This window comes from Lampetra planeri, chromosome 4 (assembly GCF_965212315.1).
Source record: "Lampetra planeri chromosome 4, kcLamPlan1.2.h2, whole genome shotgun sequence".
NCBI classification, from domain to species: Eukaryota; Metazoa; Chordata; class Hyperoartia; order Petromyzontiformes; family Petromyzontidae; genus Lampetra; species Lampetra planeri.
In genome coordinates, this window is record NC_136110.1 from 11,897,954 (window position 1) to 11,917,726 (window position 19,773).

General features: G+C 45.3%; 1 protein-coding gene across 1 annotated transcript in view; it reads right to left on the reverse strand.

The window, feature by feature from the left end:
• The window catches only part of LOC144717491 (janus kinase and microtubule-interacting protein 3-like), a 231,433-nt gene extending 212,211 nt beyond the window's left edge, over window positions 1-19,222 (reverse strand). Inside the window, exon 1 of the mRNA XM_078592860.1 lies at window positions 18,882-19,222. Within this exon, the coding sequence (XP_078448986.1) occupies window positions 18,882-19,016 (135 nt within the window). The 5' untranslated portion in view covers window positions 19,017-19,222. The remainder of the gene's footprint in view (window positions 1-18,881) is intronic.
• Between the last annotated feature and the right edge of the window lie 551 nt (window positions 19,223-19,773).

Genomic DNA, 19,773 nt, shown 5'->3' on the forward strand with positions numbered 1-19,773 from the left:
GACGGAGGACCAACAGCTCCCGTCAATGTGCGAGATGAACGACAGCACCGGATCGTTCAGGATGGCGCGTCGCTGTACTCAGGAAACATTAAGCGCTTACCACCACGTTGTATGTATGTCGAACACTTTTGCACCGTACGTAGCCGACCGCGCTAATCGGAGGTTGCTTTCAAAAGACGGCGAAGATCCCCTTTCTACAGTCATCCCCCCTTTAAAAACAAACCGGACGTTTGACCGGCACGCCACCCCTACGTGAATGGGGCTGATGTCCCCCCTTCCCCTGCCATCATATGAATGGATCGCGTCCGGGGGTTTGTTCGCCTCGCAGATGTCTCTGCCCGGCTGTGTTTTGCCACCCAGCGCGTTGCTGCTGTGCTTACTTTCCTGTTCACAATAAAAGGCAAATTGTAAACATAAATAAGACTACGAGGAAGTAAAGGACTTAGCATCGACGTGAAATTACTCGCATTTTTTTAAATGACATTTCCACGAGCGCTAAAGAACACTTTGCCCACCCGGTCCGTGCCTGCGCGCACACACGCGAGAGTGAGGCGACATCGCTCCTCGTGCTGAAAACAAAAACGATCAACACAGCACTCGATTACTTTCAATGAGTTCCTTTGTTACAGCAACGCTTTCGGTAACGTTTATGTAAATTGGAATGAAGGGGTTTCTATTTCAGATGTTTAAGCCCTCGCATTCGTTTTCTGAACTTATTTATTTCCCTCCGGTTACATGATGAGGAATGTCACGATGCTCTGTCGACTCTGCGCAGGTTTCACACCGTCGCTCGCGCGTCTGTTTGTATTTTTGCTGTAATTTTTGTATTGCCGTTGTGACTTTGTGTATGGCCTTGTCTCACCAGTGTCAGACCAGGGAATGGCAAAAGGCGAAATCAGTATCAAAGACGTTGCATATATTATATTATAAGGGCATGTTTGTTTTGCGTGCTTTTCCACAAGTATGTGTGGGTTAATGCAGACTTTGATGCGTTGCAACAGGTATCTATTTGGCGTTTGAACAACTTGACACCTCTTTTATTGGCAGAAAGGATAAAAGGCCTCTTATTTTTTAAATAATTTTTGATACTAGCAAAAAGGTCCGATAGATGTAACTGTCTGACCCACCTTTACTGGGCATCTGTGAAAAACAGCTTTATAGCTCATGGGATTCCTCCAGCAGTCTAAATAAAAAAATCTGATATTGTGATTCTGATAACGTCACCTCTGTTCGGCAATTATCTTCAACCTACGTGCGTGCGTGTTCCTCCTCCTATCTCGTAATTAACTTTAAAGCACGCATCTCTCCAACGCTCCTTTTGCACAATGTTCAGCTTTTGTTCAAATGTTTTGGTTTACGTTCACGGATATGATCCATTGCATCAACTGTAAACATTTATATATTTTTTCAGGCACATTGGTAAAGTAGCTCTTCGCTATTGAGCTCAGAATTCAAAAAAAACTTCAACCTGGACTAGTCCACCTCTTCATTTAATATTTTTGATCCCGGCCTACGTTCAATAGTTGCCCTAGGTACACACACGGTGATGTTTTCAAGTTATATGCAGTACATGAAATCAAATATCACCTTAATGATCTGGTACGGCATGAATAATTAAACGTATCCATTTACTAATGTAGTAGGCATACATTACAAAGACACACTACCTCTGAGGACAAACACACACGTCGGAAACCATTATCATGCAGCATGTGCATGCTTGTTCTTGCTGGATACATTTTCAGATTTGGTTTAACGAATGGTTTCTTTACTAAGTTATTTCCCTCTCCTAGTCGAAGCAGCGCAATATGATTTAAGGCACATTTAAGATCCGTAGGGCTCCCGCTCATCAGAAACATAACAAAGCAGCTTTAGGATTAATATATTAATAAGGCTTAGTACTCCTGTTACTGCCCGAGGTTCAGAAGACCACACGATACTATTCTTAACGACGTTTGCTGTACTACTGCAAAACTGGTGTTCCTTGAATGAACCTGATTGGAAGTGTATTATTTAAACTTTGAAATATGAATGAGTCACTTACATTGTGAACAACAATCATATACTGAAAACGGTATCTATATATATAAAAGGGAAATTTGTGAATATGTGCGTCTGTTCGAAATGTTTAGCAAACTTCCCAACATGCAATGAACTTGAAATTTGGCGTGTGGGTAGCTTCCAGACTGTACACAATACGAACAGTATAAAAATATACTTTTGTATTTTGGGGGGGGGGGGGGGGGGCGCGCAATAATGGATATATTTTGCACAGAAAGTGAGTGGTGACGTCACATCTGTGATGTCACCCGCATGCGGCAGCGTGACGCAGTGTGTCTGCTGACGTCACGCACCCCCCGCCCCACACCCTCCGCGTAGGCCGTGTATTAATCCAAGACAAGAATCCAGGTCCCGGGCGAAGCCGGGTAGTAAAGCTAGTAGTGTATAAAGCACAAATGCATAACTTTGTTTCTCACTTTTCAGCAGTGAGAAAGGAGCGCTGACAAAAATAGAATTAACATGTTCGGTATATCTTTCGGAAGGTAGTAAATGAATGGTCTGTGACCACAACTCCCAGAAAATTTAGATGGTAAGAGGCATTCAACAATACGTAGATTAATCGATTAAAATAATGTATTACGTTTATCGTACAGGCATTAAATTGTGCGCGTGCGTAAGAACTCAGAGTTTATGATTTACGTAAATTGGATGTAAATAATAATCCAATGAAGCGATTATGCCGTAAGACAAAGTGGTGAAAAGAAAGATTAATTAAAAACAACACAAACGAGACGGCAAAAGAATGACGGAAATAATTGATTATTTAACTATTTTAATTATTAAGCAATTACTTGAATGATTAAGCATCTTGAATCGATTTTTACTTTAACTATATTAATTATTGAGCAATTACTTTCATTACTAAGCATCTTGGGATGCCATGGCACAAAATAACGACAGCTCAGTGGGCCTTACGGGCTGTTCATAAATGACGTCACGCACCTAGGGGGGGGGGTCAGACATTTGTGACGATGTGTGACGAGGGGGGGGGGGGTTTGGTAAATGTGACGTCACATAAAAATGCGCAGCTTTAAATAAATATAGACAACACGTTTTACTTAATTAAATAGACTTTTAAATAAATGTTTTCTCAGACAACATCAGAGTGCAACGCCACACTAAATACGCACTACAATGACAATAGTTTAAAGCGATTTGAAGAAAAAATTTGGGGGGGGGGACAGAGCTTTGTGACGTCATATTTGAGGAGGGGTTTGACTTTTTGTGACGCCGTGTGACGAAGGGGGGGGGGGTCAAAAATCGTCAAAAATCGCGTGACGTCATTTGTGGACGGCCCCTTATATGGTAAAATACCAAAAATTAGGTTAGTTAATTAACATAGAATCTTGCAAATCCCCATTCTACTGTATCGTGTTATTTGCAGTGACACATGCACCAAATATCAATACACTTTCATGACTTGGACAACAGCATTTCTCCACCATTAACAGCGCACATTTCTCACTGTAATGGGGGTGCAGTTCACAACTAACAGCATTGCTGAGGGCCTATTGACCCATAATGCATTACATGTGGGCCCTTACCCTAGCAGATCATTCAATTGGACAAAAAATACAAAGATCAGCAGTAGGGACAAAATTTGATTAATAAAAAAAAACAGGAGAAGGTTGTTTTGCTTCCCCGCAGTCTGCACACAGACGCGCAAATGCCTCTTTAGTGAGTTTGTTAGAATTGCTAGCACGTCCGTATGCTTAGCAGCAACAGCACAGGGCCCAAAAACTAAAATCATTTTACGCACAAATTAAAATCGGAAAGCAAATTCTTGGATGCATCCAACTTGGCAAAGCGCTGTCGTACAATTAAGCGGTACAGTCATTTGCGTGTAATTTATAAAGCTTCTCTCGAGCATGGAATTATCGACGTGGCACACGCAATTAGCCAATTTGAAGTTGGGTATTTAAGTACGGCAATTGCAATATTAAAAAAATGCCTTCGTGTAATTTGTTTTCTTTAAATTCGCTCTGAACGATCGCGTTTACTTTTTGTAACAAAACTAAATCCGCTGCGTTCGAGATGTATCGCCGGAACACAACGTGGACCTGACCTGAATGGCAATGAAGTGGGGTGGGTCCCAGTGCCCTTGGAATGGCCTGCCATGTTACAGGCCATAGAAGTTGCTATAAAGGTAGAGACTTCGATGCCATGATGATGATTAGAGTGCGTACATCTTTCAATTAGTTAATAAATTTGCAGCTTTATGCTTGAGAAATAATTAACACAATGCTAGTTTTGATCGTGACACAATATCTTTGAGAGATCCATAATAGAAGTTATTTTTGGGTTCGATCACGTAAATATATAAATGTATCGTTAAACCCTCCACCATCTGACGCAGCCAAGGAGTAAGTTTTGTCACTTAAACAAAAATGCCAATTCCCCGAGAAGATTATGACATCTTCAAAAACGTGAATGTTTGTTGTGAAGGAACCCATAACCCAGAAAATTTAGTTGTTTGTCTTGCAGATACGTAAATACACTGTGCATCCCGGGCTCTCTCACACACGAGACACTTTATGCTTTGCAAATTGAGAGAGAGAAAAAAACTTCTAAATAACAGACGGCTATGCCGTCCTAGCCATCGAGTGATGTTGCGGCATCGGTGCGTTCAAACGTAGAGATGAGACGCGATGTGACAATTTGCATCGCGAGTTTCAACGTCGGCGGCGGCGGCAACGTCCCCTCGGGCACGAGGATGACAGAGGCCTTGCCGCAGATGGTGGAGGCATCGGTACGTCCGGAGAAGGCTGAACAGGCCGATCGCAACTTTCAAGTACATGTTCTCATCGACAACGCTCCATAGTTGTGTCAGACGTGCAGCCTTAGTGGGTGCATTGCCAACAGTAGAAGAGCTGCTTGTGCTTTGGGATTGTATCTCGCTTTGCATGTAAATCATTATATTCTTGCATATGGCAGCGGTATATGGTCAGGAGCTGAATTGCCAATGCCGAGGTCCGATGGCCATAAGAGGGCTTCAGGAGAGAGTTGGTGAAGTTTTGCGAAACCTCCGTTGAAGGAGCGCAGACTTACAGTGATTTACAGTCCAAAGTGTGGGTTGCATGTCCACAGTCACCACGACTGTGGCTGAGTCTTTCATTATCCATTCGTGAAGGAGATGTGCTCATCGGCCTGTTGATATTCTGGCGCGGCTGATGGTTACACCGCCGGTGTCTTCGAGGAATTGTCAGAGCCAGGAGGTGCGATGTGTGGGTCTCGAATGAGGAGTTTATTCTGGACGTCCGCGTTGTTCCACTCGGTTCTCCAGCCTCCTGTTGGACCTGGGTGAGATGCTAGGACGGTGACAGCGACACAATCCCAGAAGGGGGATCTGGGACTTGGGTCGTCAGCAAGGAACATTGTTGAGGTGTTGGTTGATGATGGGTAAAGGTCGTTGTCGTTGGCAAGAAAGTCTATAAACTGCCTTACAGTTTGCATGTCTCTGTGGATATTTGGTGGCAGAATGCTCGCTGGAACATGAAGCCAGGGGATCGGTGTCGGTTGCGGCGTTCCCGTTATGAAGCGCATTGCCTTATGTTAATTGTGCACCTCACAGTTTCGTGTACTGGAGCGCAGTGACTCTGCCACTGAGTAGATCAGTGAGAGGGTGGGCAGTTCGCAGCTCAGGTGCCCACAGGTGCCTGATGGTGATTCATTTTCGAAGGAGCGCCCTTTTCTCCGGGGCGTCTCAGAGAGAGTGATTAACATCACATTTCATCTCAACCTTTTGAAAGGGGACCCCCCGTGGCAGCTGTCCCTGTGGGCACAATGTGACTCGAGCCCACAATTGGGCATTAGTCTGCCAGTAGGGGGGCGATGATTGCTCTACGTAATCCCAATTGAGTAACTTGCAGGGACATTTATCCGATTTGGACCATACATCCCTTAAAAGAGGTGTTACATTGAGTCAAATATGAAGCATCCACATCTAGCATCCAATCTGGATGTGAAACGTTCAACAGTTATCTGCATTTCCTTCAGCCAAATGATGAGTGTGTGTGTGTCATGCCAACAATCTGGATATAAAATAAACTGACTGAATTTTCACCAAATGCCACTGGTGAGAAGCGGAACTGGGAATTCAACGCAAGTCACGTGATCATAGCTGTAAGCCTTTCCACACGGTGCTAACACAATAAAGCTCCTTTATAAGATCCACTTAAAATGGCGAATTTAGGTTATGTCTGGGCAAAGCGGGCCTCGGGAGATGAGTCTGTTAGCATTCGTGATGCCTTTTCGTGCCGGTCTGCATCTTCCAGTTTATTTTTAGCTGCTGCTGCCGCTACACAGAGGTCAGCCTCACACAGTCGTGGGGGTCACGAATGAGGAGCCTTCAGCGGTCGTGGCTTTATAAAAATATATATAAAAAATAAACACAGAAGTAGCTCTCTTACACATTGGGGGGGGGGGTGGGATACCCCGCCAGATCTAAGTCCTAATTTCCCAACAAGCAAAGTAACAATGCGGTTTGGGGACTGCAGATTGAAAGTACGCAGACATTTGACAGATCAAATATAACTTCCATTTTTGAATGCAAGGTCACGGGAGGTTGCGTTGTGTGATTTTTTCAATGCTGTCACTTCATTGGCTTCGATATTTCACTTTTCCCCATTTGAAATGAGCTCTTCCATCCGCTCATAAAACCTCTCGTGGTGTTGCTAAATTGCAGCCCACAGCTCAGTGGCCAGTGAAATAAGAAGGGCTCACTGAATAGTGTAAACTCACTTGCAGCAACATCCAAACACTCAACGACATGGGTGTGTGTCTGTCTGTCGTGACGGGTACCGCAAGATCTGACCATGTCCGTCGCAGTGCTCGCTGAGCTGCATTGGCTTCCGGATGCTGAACGAATACACGATAAGGTCGGACTCGTTACACGCAAAGTGCTTGCCACAAATGAACCGCAATACTTTGCTGATCTCGTCAAGAAGCATAAACCATCACCACACAAACTCCGGTCATCCTCGCAGCGGCTTTTGGCGAGTCATCGAACAAAGATGGCCACTGCATCACGCGCTTTCAGATGCGCTTCTGCGGCCGTCTGGAACGCTCTTCCTTCCGATATTAGGAAGCCACTGGAGCTATGCACTTTTAAATCCAGATTGAAAACTCATCTCTTTAAAACTGCTTTTAGTGTTTAGTTCATTGTCCTTCCCCCGCACCTCCAATTCGTGCATTTGGCTACGTACAGTGCGAAAGAAGTTCAACATACATGCATGTATCTACCGTGCCAGCCAATAAGGTAGATTACAGTTGTACTATCAACATTACGCTATCAGGATACATCTAACTGGCAGTGGATCACGCCAAGTCACGTGGCAGCCTTAAGACAACATCACACTTCAGTATCCACACTATGTGGCTCATATTCTATGTTCAGTTTTATTTGTATGTTTTTTGGTGATTTGTTTACCTTTCTTGGACTGTGCACTACTATCGTGTTTTTGTATCGTTTGTTGTAACATTCTTACCCGCCCCGACTGAACATCTGTGAACAAGAGCTTTGCAGCTCATCGGATTCCTCCAGCAGTATAAATATTCGTATTCTATATATATACGCATATCGAGGTATCACCGCATTCACTTCGAGGCGCTTGCCGGGCCTTGTCGAGGGCCGTGGGAGTCTCACTGGCAGAGCCGCCAGTGGGGGTGGCACGTGCCCTCCCAATGATCCAATATAAATCCATAATTTCGATCGGATCATTGGGGTTTATTAGTAATAGATCTGCATTTTGCGACCCCCACTGCCACTGTGTAGCACATAATTATGTTCCAAGGACTCTATGAGTTGATAGGACAATAGACCGAGTCCATAATTGGCAATAAGTGACGGCAAAGCAGTTATAAGTGACTCACAGAATTGTGCGCAGTTGCGTATACAGCACACGACTTCCCTGAAGGCAATCACCTTCAGCGAGCGCGATGCCGATCACACAACACGGTTCGAATTCGACCCTCGATCGATGGCTGCGCCATCGCCGCACACGCGTCGAATAAAAGGCAAGGGACAAGTCCTTACTTACTAACAACTCCTTACTTACTAACAACTCCTCTATCATTTTTCATTGCTGGAGGGGTTGCCCCCCCCCCCACCTGAAAATCCTGGCTCCGCCACTGGTGGGAGAGCTGCTGGGGTAGCGGCAGAGTCAGTCGCAGGGAGCGGAATTAGCTCCCTGGGAGGGCTCCAGCTGATTCACATCCACAGCAGCTAAGAGCGCCGTCCGTGCACGGTAAGTGCACATGCGGGTTTTTTTATGTTGCACCTTGATAATGCAATTTATGGAATGGAAATATCTCACTTGTAATGGTATTTCGACGAAATGTGAGGAAGCCTTTTAATGTGCCAAAGGCAGAACATTTACAAATGGAAACAAATTTGGTTCGTTAAACCAATCGCTATTTAAAACATCTTATTACGAGTGTTAATATTCATTCGTTCGTTCGTCACAACAACACAGGCACTCAACAGCAAGACAAAGATCCCCGTTATAGCCTGCAACAAACTGCTGGGGCAGGTGCTGTTAGTGAGCACCTATGAAGGCCGGCACGACACACGAAGAGGGTGGGTGGCCGCTTTTTATTTCTCTATTGGCAATGTTCGCACATCGTAGCAGGTACTCATTCGAGGCTGAACCGACCTAGGAGAGGCCCAGGAGCACTTCAAATAATATAATCATCGCCGGTGTTGGCCGTGAGCGAGTTTCGATCTCGGTCCACAGGGGGCCGTAGCGCAGACCGCTAACCGCCGCGCCACCGCTCCGCACTTAGCAGCGCACCTGCGACCCAACACACGAGGCGATGCGGTGGGACCGACTTGGACTCCTTGTTGCTGAGATCATCAGCGTGGGCGTCGAGGCGAGCGAACACCCCCCACCCCCTCACCCCCTCAGGGCAGTAACCGCCGGGTGGACCGCGTGGGATAATCCCTGCACCGACTTCGCACCCAAGTGGGCAGCAAGTGCTCAGGGTCCACATCCTGCGCCACGTGGCAGTGCTTCACAGGAGCAGTGAGCTGCAACTCCTGCGGCTGTGGCAAGAGGAGACCGTGCGACGACCTCGTCGTGGTCTTCCCCGCTGCTCGAGGGAGGCCCCCCCTGCACTCTGCGCGAGACCTCGCAGCGGGTGACCGTGGTGGCGAGATGTTAACCACCTCGGCTGGTGTACGGGAGCCACCTCTAATTTCTGAAGAGAGTTCCCACTTTTGGATTCGAGACGGGACACCACTCACCAAACAGTAGCTTACTGTTCAAAATGGCGTCACATTAACATTGCATTTACAGCAGGTGGCATTGTGGGACAAAGAAAAGTGACAAGGCAGCTGTTCCAATCACAGCACTGCCCCTCTGGAATCTGGAAGCTGCAACTGTGATGCACACTGACCACTACGCCACTGAGATGCTCATTATTCAGGCTGGACACATCCCAAGGTCGTAGAGCTCATCTACAGGGGTGTCCAGTCCTCGCCTCACCAGCAAAGTGTTGGTTGTGGAGATTGCCTGATGAACTAGCAGAGAACACCGTGAGCTCTTCCCTCCGTGGGTCCCAGAGGATTGACCTCTGCATCGATAACCTTCCTCACAAGCAGCTCGTACGTTCAGATTTCCACAGCTTCTCAGTTTAAGCAATGAACGTTGAGCCTCTTGGCCCAAATGTTCAACAAAATAATCCCAATTTTGTGTCGACACGCATCGCCAAGGAGTCTTTGGTGTTCGCGGATACTAAACACAAAGCATTAACGCCAGGCTTTAGATGATAGAATTCCTGCAGAATAGGAAATGCAATATACTGCATGCCTCTTCTAATGGCACCCGTCACCTCAAGGACAGACAGACCCACTTCAGAGGTCATGATAATATCATCTATTTTGGCAGGTCCTGCATTGGGGTGATGGATTTAACTGCCCAATGCACTTTCTGGACCTGGTTTTATAACCTGTTGGGCTCTGCTTGGTCATGCACCACCGAAGCATTTATTTCTGCCAATAAAATAATTCATTCATGCAGAGCAGCAAAAGACCCTGGGCTGAATTTACTCTTGTCAGTTTAATATCAAATAGACATGTTCTAGTAAAATGCACAGATAATGTTTTATTTTACAACGTTCTTTACAGATTGTATTACACCGCTTCTTTGATTCCAAGGTACTTATTTCTATGTGATGGGACTTTTGAAGGGCTTTTAAAAGTCTTGTACAGTTTTTGTTTCAAAAACCTCACCAGGATTTCTGGTCGTTGCGACAAAAAAAAAATATCTATAGAACCACACGACATGCATTTTTAGATATTTGACAATGTTTTTTTTTACATTAGATTACCAATATTATCCCAAATTGTGCTATTAAAATCATGCCATAGACAGAGAAGCCGTCCTTCTAAAACTCGTTTAACCTGCACAACATCGTGTCCAGGTAGCAAGGCCCAGGTAGATTAAACCACTGAATTGCTTCTCAAATCACTCCCAGAGGCCTCCATTCCCATTAACGCCACGTGATGAGTGGTTTGCCACATACTCTTAGGTTTTTTTTTGGTAAAGTCACGTAGGTAAAAAAATACAATTAAAATTAATAAGTCTCCGTCATCAGGTGGGACCGTCACAGCTAGATTTACTGATACTGATACAGTAAATCTAGCTGTGACAGTCCCACCTGATGACAGAGACTTGTGTTGCCTCCGAAAAGTCGTGATTTATTATTTTATTTTATTTCTATTATTACTTTTATTAATTTTCATTTTATTTTTTTACCTACGTGACTTTACCGAAAAAACCTAAGAGTATGAATCCTTGCAGTCACGAAAGCTTCAAATCTAGGTTTGCCACATGCCACACATCTCGTAAGTATGGCATTTTTATTTTGGCCCTCAGAATTTTGCGAGGACAATTTAAGTGAAAAAACACAGACCTTGTACAGTGACCCACACTGAAGTTGAGAGCATCATACGTGGATGAGGAAATCCAGGGATTAAAATCATTCTGTCATCTTACTGCATTGGCCACGCTTACCACAACGACAATAATTTCTGATTAACATCAATTATAGAACGATTTCTAAGTGACTGAGTATTGCACCAACAGGTGATGTCCTATTTCCTGTGCAATTTTTGATGGCCTCGAGTAGCAGATGGTAAGGTTTAAAAAACAAACTGTAAATGAGGCTTTAAAATTTGTTTTACCAAAATTGCACGTTGAATAGGACATGATACTGGTCCTGTTGGTGGCAATAGTCAGTCGTTTGCACATCGTGCTAGAATTAATATTTATTTTTACCAAAATTGCACCGACGTTAGTTGTAGAATTATAAAAAAAAAAGTATCTTTGCTCACTGAAAAAACTTATGTATCCATTTTTGTTAGTCCCATGATGCATCTCACCCAAGGGAGCACAGGTGGTGCATCTGCCAGTAATCTCAGTCACCCCATAAAACCTGGGTCGGTCCCATGACCTCCTGCCAACGAGCCTTCGACACTTCACGTGGCCTCAAAGTGCACCTAGCCTGGCACAAGTGCTGAGGTGACATCGCCGCCAATTAGTGTCCAATAGCGGCTGCTGTTGTTGTCACACTATTACAGTGTGTGTACAGTGTGTTGAGATGCGTTTTACGGACATTCGCTATAACGTATTAAACTTATTTATGCCCAGATCCCATCTTACCTCGCCGTGACGTCCTCGAGACTTACGAACTTTACCATCAAAATCCCAAAGTGTTACGTTTCACGGCGCCATTCATGCGTCAGGTGTCCTGAGGCGCCCCCTGCTCCAAGCGTGAGCATCCCTGACTGGCTACAGTCTATTTTCTCGATTGAAAACTCACCTCTTTAGAACTGCTTTTTCGTGTTTACGTTTGGTGTGCTTTGCCCCGCACCTCCGATTAGCACCGCTTGGCTACATACGGTGTGAAAGATGTCCAACATGCACTAAAATGCAGACGCTATGGACATCCAACTTGTATTACAAATTTGTACAGGCCTTGATTCAAATCCAGGGTCTCTGTGGCATAGGCTGAGTGCTCTGGCAGGGGCATTAGCGTCAGTAGAGACATCAATCTTCCTCTACGTGGTATATACCCTGCACGCCTGTGATCAGTTATTGTAATAAGAGTTGATGTGACTGAACATTTTTACATTTTGGCCAACGGGAATCGATTCAACATTGACTATATCGTAGATGGGAACCGCAGACAGCGCAATTCTTCACGGAATGTTAGATCCAAATTCTGTTGAACCTGACCTTCGCCTAGAAATGTCGCAATAAGTGTACGGTATGGCAAAACTCAATTGTCCCCCAAGTGTAAAAAGCCCTTAAGTCGTTTCAAGTGATCAGTCCTTGCATCGTCCCACCCCCTTATGTCAATACGCCTGTTTTTGGTGCAATATTCCCGTTTATATCGTTAATATTTTCCATGTTTGATTTTTATGCATTTATTTTTTTCCTGTACCTCCGGCGCGTTCTGTTTCGATGTCGCCGGTTTCTCTGTACGGATCACTCCGATGTCATTGTTCTTCTTGTTCTGTCCTCAGGCCCCAATAGATCCTCCCTTGCAAGCGAGAGCTGGGTAACCGGCAGCACGGGACTTTCCACGTAACAAACATTGATCGACTGAATGACGCAAGCCATCCCGAAGAATAAACACAACCTCATTGTGCAATCTAATAGTAATAATACTACTGTACCATGTAATCATTTTCAATTCACTCGATGGAACCAACCCCCTAGATAAAGTACAATTCCCTGGGCGAACTAAACCCAACATTTTAAAATGTGTATTGCCGAACAAAATACCGTGTGTTCTCATGTTTAACGAATCCCGAGACACGCCAATGGCACCGTGCCAGCAATTTGGAAACTGCTTTCATAACCAAGGGTTTTGTATTTGTGCCAGAGTAACGTGTTTTGTTCATTTAAAATAACAAGACAAACAGAAGCAAATGCCCATTGGAATATGCTGCATTGCATTTGCTATGATGCTAAACCTATCAAGCCTTATTAGCGACTGTATTTAATATAATTAGGCTGTGTGCATATTATATTGCCTGTCCAGTGGAGACTCGTGCAATGCATAGTCAACAATATGAGAACAGACTGGGGATGAGGAATTTGAAATTTGAGGACAGGATCACTGAATTGCTGATACACAGAGTGAAATAACCTTTTGTTTGAAGATTAGGTGACTAAATTATAATTATTATTACCAGCCATGATCTCCACTGTTGGATGAAGGTCTCCTCAAGCCTCCACCAAAATTAGAATGCAATTTGTTATGGGGAGCGGTAGTGTCGCGGTTAGCACGCTGCCCTACGAGTACGATACCCGCTCACCCGCTCACGGCCTACATCGGTGACGAATATCTGAACCGGTATGGGGCCTTCCCTAGGTCGACTCAGCCACAAACGAGTACCTGGTGCAGTGTGTAAACTTGGCCACTAGGGAGACAAAGGTGGCCGGGCGTGGTGCTGGCCACCCACCCATTCGTACCATTACGGCCTTCATAGGTGCTGCTCGCTAACAGCACTTGACCCAAAAGTCTGTTAAGGCTACACGGGGGGAACTTTGTTTTTGTTTGTATTCAACTGGCAGCAGTATTTCTAGTATGTGTGTATGTTGAGCTTCTTTCGCACCGTACGTAGCCAGCCGCGCTAAACGGACGGCGCGAGGCTCTCGCTCCTGCGAGCGAAGCACGACGGAGGAGTCGGTGCCAGTCACGGTAGCGGCTGAGAGCAATCGAGGGAGAGGAGCCGAGGTGCCACGCCGCCACTGCCCGCGAGAGAAGCCGCGTCGCGGACTTCCACGGCCGGGAGAGACGAGGTCAGTGCGGCTCTCCAGCGCGTGTCGGTGACGACAACAGCCGCCGTGAGTGTCCACCACTCCGCCTCGTCGAGTGCTGCTGTTGCTTGTAAACAAATGTGACCGGGCCACGGTTCCCACTTGCTAAGGGTCTCTTCTCTCGACTCGCTGTACGTACGTGTAGTGCCGTAGATGGGCCACACTTACCGGCAGTGGTAGAGAAACCCATTGCATATGTACGTTGAGCTTCTTTCGCACCGTACGTAGCCAACCGTGCTAATCGGATGTTGGCGAGTCGCTGCGTTCACACACGTGCACATGCACAGCCCCGTTTTTGTTATTGTAAATCCACTGCTGGATGAGGTCCTCCCCAAGCCTTGCAGGCCGTGAAACTATTTTTAAATCATACTTCACCACGACGGGCAGTGGCGAGTTGACGGCAGGAGGAGTGCATGACAATGGATGCTGCAGCCCCGCCATCCGTGCCGATGAGACGCATGTCTCTTGCTCAAGATGGTCACAGATTCAAGTATTGGCCAGGCTCAAAACCCTGCTGAGCTTCTGAGATCTGATGAGATTTGGTTGCATTCTGGGTGATTCCGTCCGAGGCACTAATCACGTAAAACGATTAAATAAAAGCATCCCAGTTCTCCCTCTTGTATTCATCAAGGGCGAACATTAACATTCGTGTGAGATTTACATTGCATAGATATTAGCAGTCACTTAATTGAGCCTGGTAGGGTACATTACTGACGCGTTTTCAACGCAGGCAATTGAAAAATGTGAGGTGCATGAAATTTGTGTCACTACCGATATGCGAGGGGATGTAGGGTAAGTGCAAACTTTAATGTTCGTGTAGATCCAAAGACGGTGGAGAGATAGAGCGTGTGTTTGGAATAGGCTCGTTAAGTCATTAAGCATCGTTTTTAATCTCCGACAACCGCCAGAACTGCTATACTCACATTCGTTCCATTGCTCTTTGTTAACGTTGATGCATTATTCACAATATATATGTTTTATTCCCCAAATTTTAGTAACCATCATTGAACATTACCTGACATTGGTTTGTGCCTATTAAAGGCTTTTTGTACGTGGACTTTACAATCCAAACCTATCTACGTGACTTTACCGAAAAGCCCAATAATAATGCATATGCTAATACAAATAAATCCTGAGTGAGTAATTAATACACCAAGATATAATTCCCATACTGATCAATGAGAAATATTACCATGTACAGCATATTCTTGGTTCTTTTGGTAAAGTCACGTAGAAGGGAAATAATAAAATAATATAAATATTATAAATATAAATTCTCACACCTGATTATGATTGCTTGTGTTGCAGTCAAAAACGTCGTGAGAATTTTTATTGTTTTATATTTATATTATTTTATTATGTCCCTTCTACGTGTCTTAACCGAAAGAACCAAGAATATGAATCCCTGCAGTCACGAAAGCTTTAAATTAAAACATGTACAGCGTTAAATACTATGACCAAATTACCCAGAACACCACGCCCGATCTCATCAGATATTGGAAGCTCAGCAGATTTGAGCCTGGATAGCCCTTGGATGGGCAAATGCCATGCATAAAAAAAACAGGTGTGACCGGATGCTTAAGGGCTACATTGTGAGCAGATGGCAATGCAGCAAAACAGATGTTGTATTGCACTATGCTCCAATGCCATGCTCCCCACCCACACTGGTCTACACTAATCTGCACTGGCCAGCGTGGTGAAATTTGTTTAAACAACCTCCATGACCCCTTGAAGGGTCTAGAGGCCTTCATCCAGCAGTGGGTTGACTAAAGGTATGTGTACGGAGAATATTTAAACGTTCCCATATAGGCTGGAACAGTGTTCTTGTATTTAGTCATAGCCTGTAGGTTCAAATGCAGAACAGCACTCACGTCCCTTGGTTGTGTTGAGCCAGTGGTGGGGAACTTCACGTTCTCTTGTCAGGGACCAGTCTCCCAATGGGAAGCCCCTTTTGAAGTTGCACAAAGCGGTGCAGTTGCAAGAGTGTCACTCGTATCGCCGATAACCACAGAGTCCAAGGGCCAAGTCGACCCCCAGGCCAGGATATGAACACAAACTGTGATTGGTGAGAGCACAGCTGCACGCAACAGAGCGAAGGTTCCACGATAGCGAGATGTTAGCTACCTCGCCCGGTATGCAGGAGGTCGTGGGTTCGATTCCGACCCTGATGCCTGCATATTTGGAGTTGGCGTGTTCTCCTAGTGTTCGCGTGGATTTTAGTGTGTCTGTCGCATGAGCCAAGTAACCCTTTCTTAGCTGAATTTCTTTGATTGTTTTCTTCTCACATCTCCTATGAATGACGATGCCCGGATGCTTATAATGAGCGCTCCTTGGCTGGATTTGTATTATTAGTCTTATTGGAACACCGTGTACAGATCCCAGAATAGTTCTTTCACGTTAATGTCGTGGGCATTATTCATGTTGAGAATGTGTACATAACCACTGCAATATTGCCGTGACTTAATGAGCATCATGATCCTGCTAGAGCTGGGCAAGGTGTGTCCATCTGCCATCCTTGGCTTTATTTGGAGAAAAAAAACTCAACACATTCATTATGACCTTAAAGAACATGTATATAATTGTCGACGTTTTGAGCAATGACCCTTCTTCATAGCACTAGAAAGGCCAGAGGCATAACAAGAGTTAATAATTGTTGGAAACTGCAGTTTACATGATGGGGCCTTTTGAGAATTCAATAAAAAATGTGATGATCAGTTTTTAAATCGGCATATGAATAGTGGCATATTCTATTCTAACGTATGGCAATGTATTCAGGAGCTAAATGCCAATGTTGAGGTCTGCTGGCGACAACGAGAGGGTTTCAGGAGAGTTCACAGCGAGATGTTAACTACCTCGCCTGGTTTACAGGAGGTCGTGGGTTCGATACTGACCGTGATGCCTGCATATTTGGACTTTGCATGTTCTCCTCGTGTTCGCGTGGATTTTTCTCCGGGTCCTCTGGTTTTTCCCTCCACATTTAGAAACACATGTTTAGAATATTTGACTGCTATACATTTCCACATGATAAGCCACTTCATTGAGCTATAATATGTGGTCCGGTCAATAAAAAAAACATGCTTATATAGCGCAAGTGGGCCTTACCTGGTAAGATAAAAATAGTAAAAACAAGAGTTTAAATATTCAACAAGGTTGATACTCGTGCACCTCACGAGGAGACTTCAGTAGCTAAGATGAAGGCCGAGCAGCTACAGCTGTCGTCTGGTTTCTGTTGAGGTATTTCTTTTAAATCTCGCAGAATTAATTCAAATTGTAGGGTTGACATGAGCAAAATAGTATTGCATAGACGCTTCAGTCCATGGCATATGTGATAACACAAGGCTGTCCTATGGGTCACAACATGACACTAATACGTTAAACCGCATACTGTCTGGATCTACGCATTCTCCACACGGTGTGCGAGTGTGCATGTGATCTCTACGTGGATTTTTATTTTTTTCATTAAGACTCAGAAAATTATCGACGGGCCAATGTTGTGCCCAACACTTTCCACATTGCTCCTCACAATCCTGCAAGAGTCCACATCACCAACCCTCATGCACACAGATCCCTATCCTGTGTGTTACACTCACTGCATAGCGAGTTGCACTGTGCACAGGAGCCTTCAGTACAAACACTCCTCCCAGATGAGTAATATTATACCACACAAATTTAAAAAAATACTTATGGAACCAAGAAAAAATCTATATACTTTTAGACAATATACTAACAATATAGGATTACATTTCACAAGGGTGCAGTACAACAATGCGATTATTTTTTTTCATGCAATAAACTCGAGACAAATTATTTCATGGAACCACAGTGATTGCCGATTTGATATCCAAATACCGTTTGTGACATTTTCAAAAACCAAGTGTGGGCAAAGATAAGTAGGTGCCGTTTTCCGTTTACAACATCCGTGCAGATATGAGATGTGGCAATTGACATTGGCAGACATTTGTCTATCCCACACTGAACAATCACGCCTCAACATCCTTAGCATCCACTCGTCAGCTTTCAAACGCGCACGCCTACATGCACGGTGAAGGGCACAATGACCACTAAGCCAATCAGTCAATTATATTAAGTTCAGGCAACTTAAACTAACAATGGCAAGTTCGTTATTTTTCGGACAGTGAAATTAATACGGATTGTCATCGCGCGCTGTTGCATCACATGTGTATCGCACAGTTTCGAGGCATGGCCATTTGGAAATCCGTACAGATTGGGAAATGCAGACGTTTTCCAAGAGCAAATTACGACTGTGATCGCGAAAATCGACGTTTGCGGTTGCTCACTTAATGTTCTGTAAACATGAGATGTTAATCGTCTTGGTTCTTTCGGTAAAATCACGTAGAAGGGAAATAATAAAATAATAAAAATAAAACATAATAAAATAATTCTCACGACGTTTCGGCTGCTTGCGTTGTGGCCGAAACGTCGTGAGAATTATTTTATTATGTTTTATTATTATTTTATTATTTCCCTTCTACGTGACTTTACCGAAAGAACCAAGAAGATGAATCCCTGCAGTCACGAAAGCTTTAAATCGAAATATGAGATGTTAAAACAAAAGTTTGTGAGTTGCATGACGACAACAATACACCACTCAAGACAATGCTTATCGCGCCTCCAATTACCACGGTTGGCTACGTAAGGTGCGAAATAAGGTCAACATGCATGCATACATACTCAGAAGAGATTATTACATAGCGATCATCCCCCACCTACTGACAGACTAGAGCCCGATTGCAGGGCAGGTTCTGAGTCACCTTGTGCCCACAGGGACAGCTGCCACGGGGGAGGGGGGGGTGCTCTTTCAAATGTGTGAGATGAGAAGTGATGTAAAGTGCCCTGAGACGTCTCAGTGCGTTGGGCGCTACATCAAAAACAAATCATCAATTGAGGAGGAGGTCCCCCCCCCCCCCAGGCCACCGCCTCCGGCATCGTGAGATTATTCCTCTTCCCGTGAGAGAGGTGCGGGCTCACCTTGCTGCGCTCCTGCTGCAGCTCGATCTGGATGTCGGTCAGCTTGGCCCTCAGCTCCTCGTTGGCGGTCTGCAGCGAGTGGATCACGGCCTCGGGCTTGTCAGGCCGGCCGCGCCCGGCGGCCCTCCGCGACATCGCAGGCCTCCTCCTCCTCTTCACGGCAGCGTGGATCCCTCCAGCGCCACGGCTGTCGCTCGAACAACAGCGGCGCTGCCTCCTGACCACCACCACCTCCTTCCCCACCGTCGCCTCTCTCGATTAAAATCCGGGTGGGAGGCTCGCGATGCTAAACCTCGCGCACGGCCGCAGACGACGAGTTGCGTTCACCTTACATCGTTCAGAGCCTGCGGGGCAGAGGGAGGAAGGACGAGGCAATGGGAAGTTGTCGAATGGATTCGGAGATTGATTGGAAGCCGTGGAGAGGAATGGAGATGGGGGCGGCTGCGGAGGAAGGTGGTCGAGACGTAGAAGGGAAGCGAGATCAGAAGCAGGGAGAATTGCTCGAGATTTATTTTTCACTCTAGGGACGGAACGATGCACCGATTTGATCGATTGTTTTAACATTGATCTTTAAGTTCCGCGACGCGCGCATATGCAATCGTGCGCGTGAGAATCGATGAGGTTTTTGTTGTATATTGCGATGGGTTGAAGTGACTCCCACAGCCACTAGCGGCCACTACATTCGCCACAGCGTTAACAAAAACGAAAAATAACAACCCGTTTTATAACTTGAGCCGTGACACACAATCGCGACAATTTATCAAATCTTCGACAAGCCAGGGGGTGGGGGGGGGGTGAATTGTTACGCTCCTCCAAAAATAACCCCCCACCAACGCGGTATTTCTGCAAAGGGCGGCGGTGTGACGCCACAGACACAGGCGGTGTGACGTCA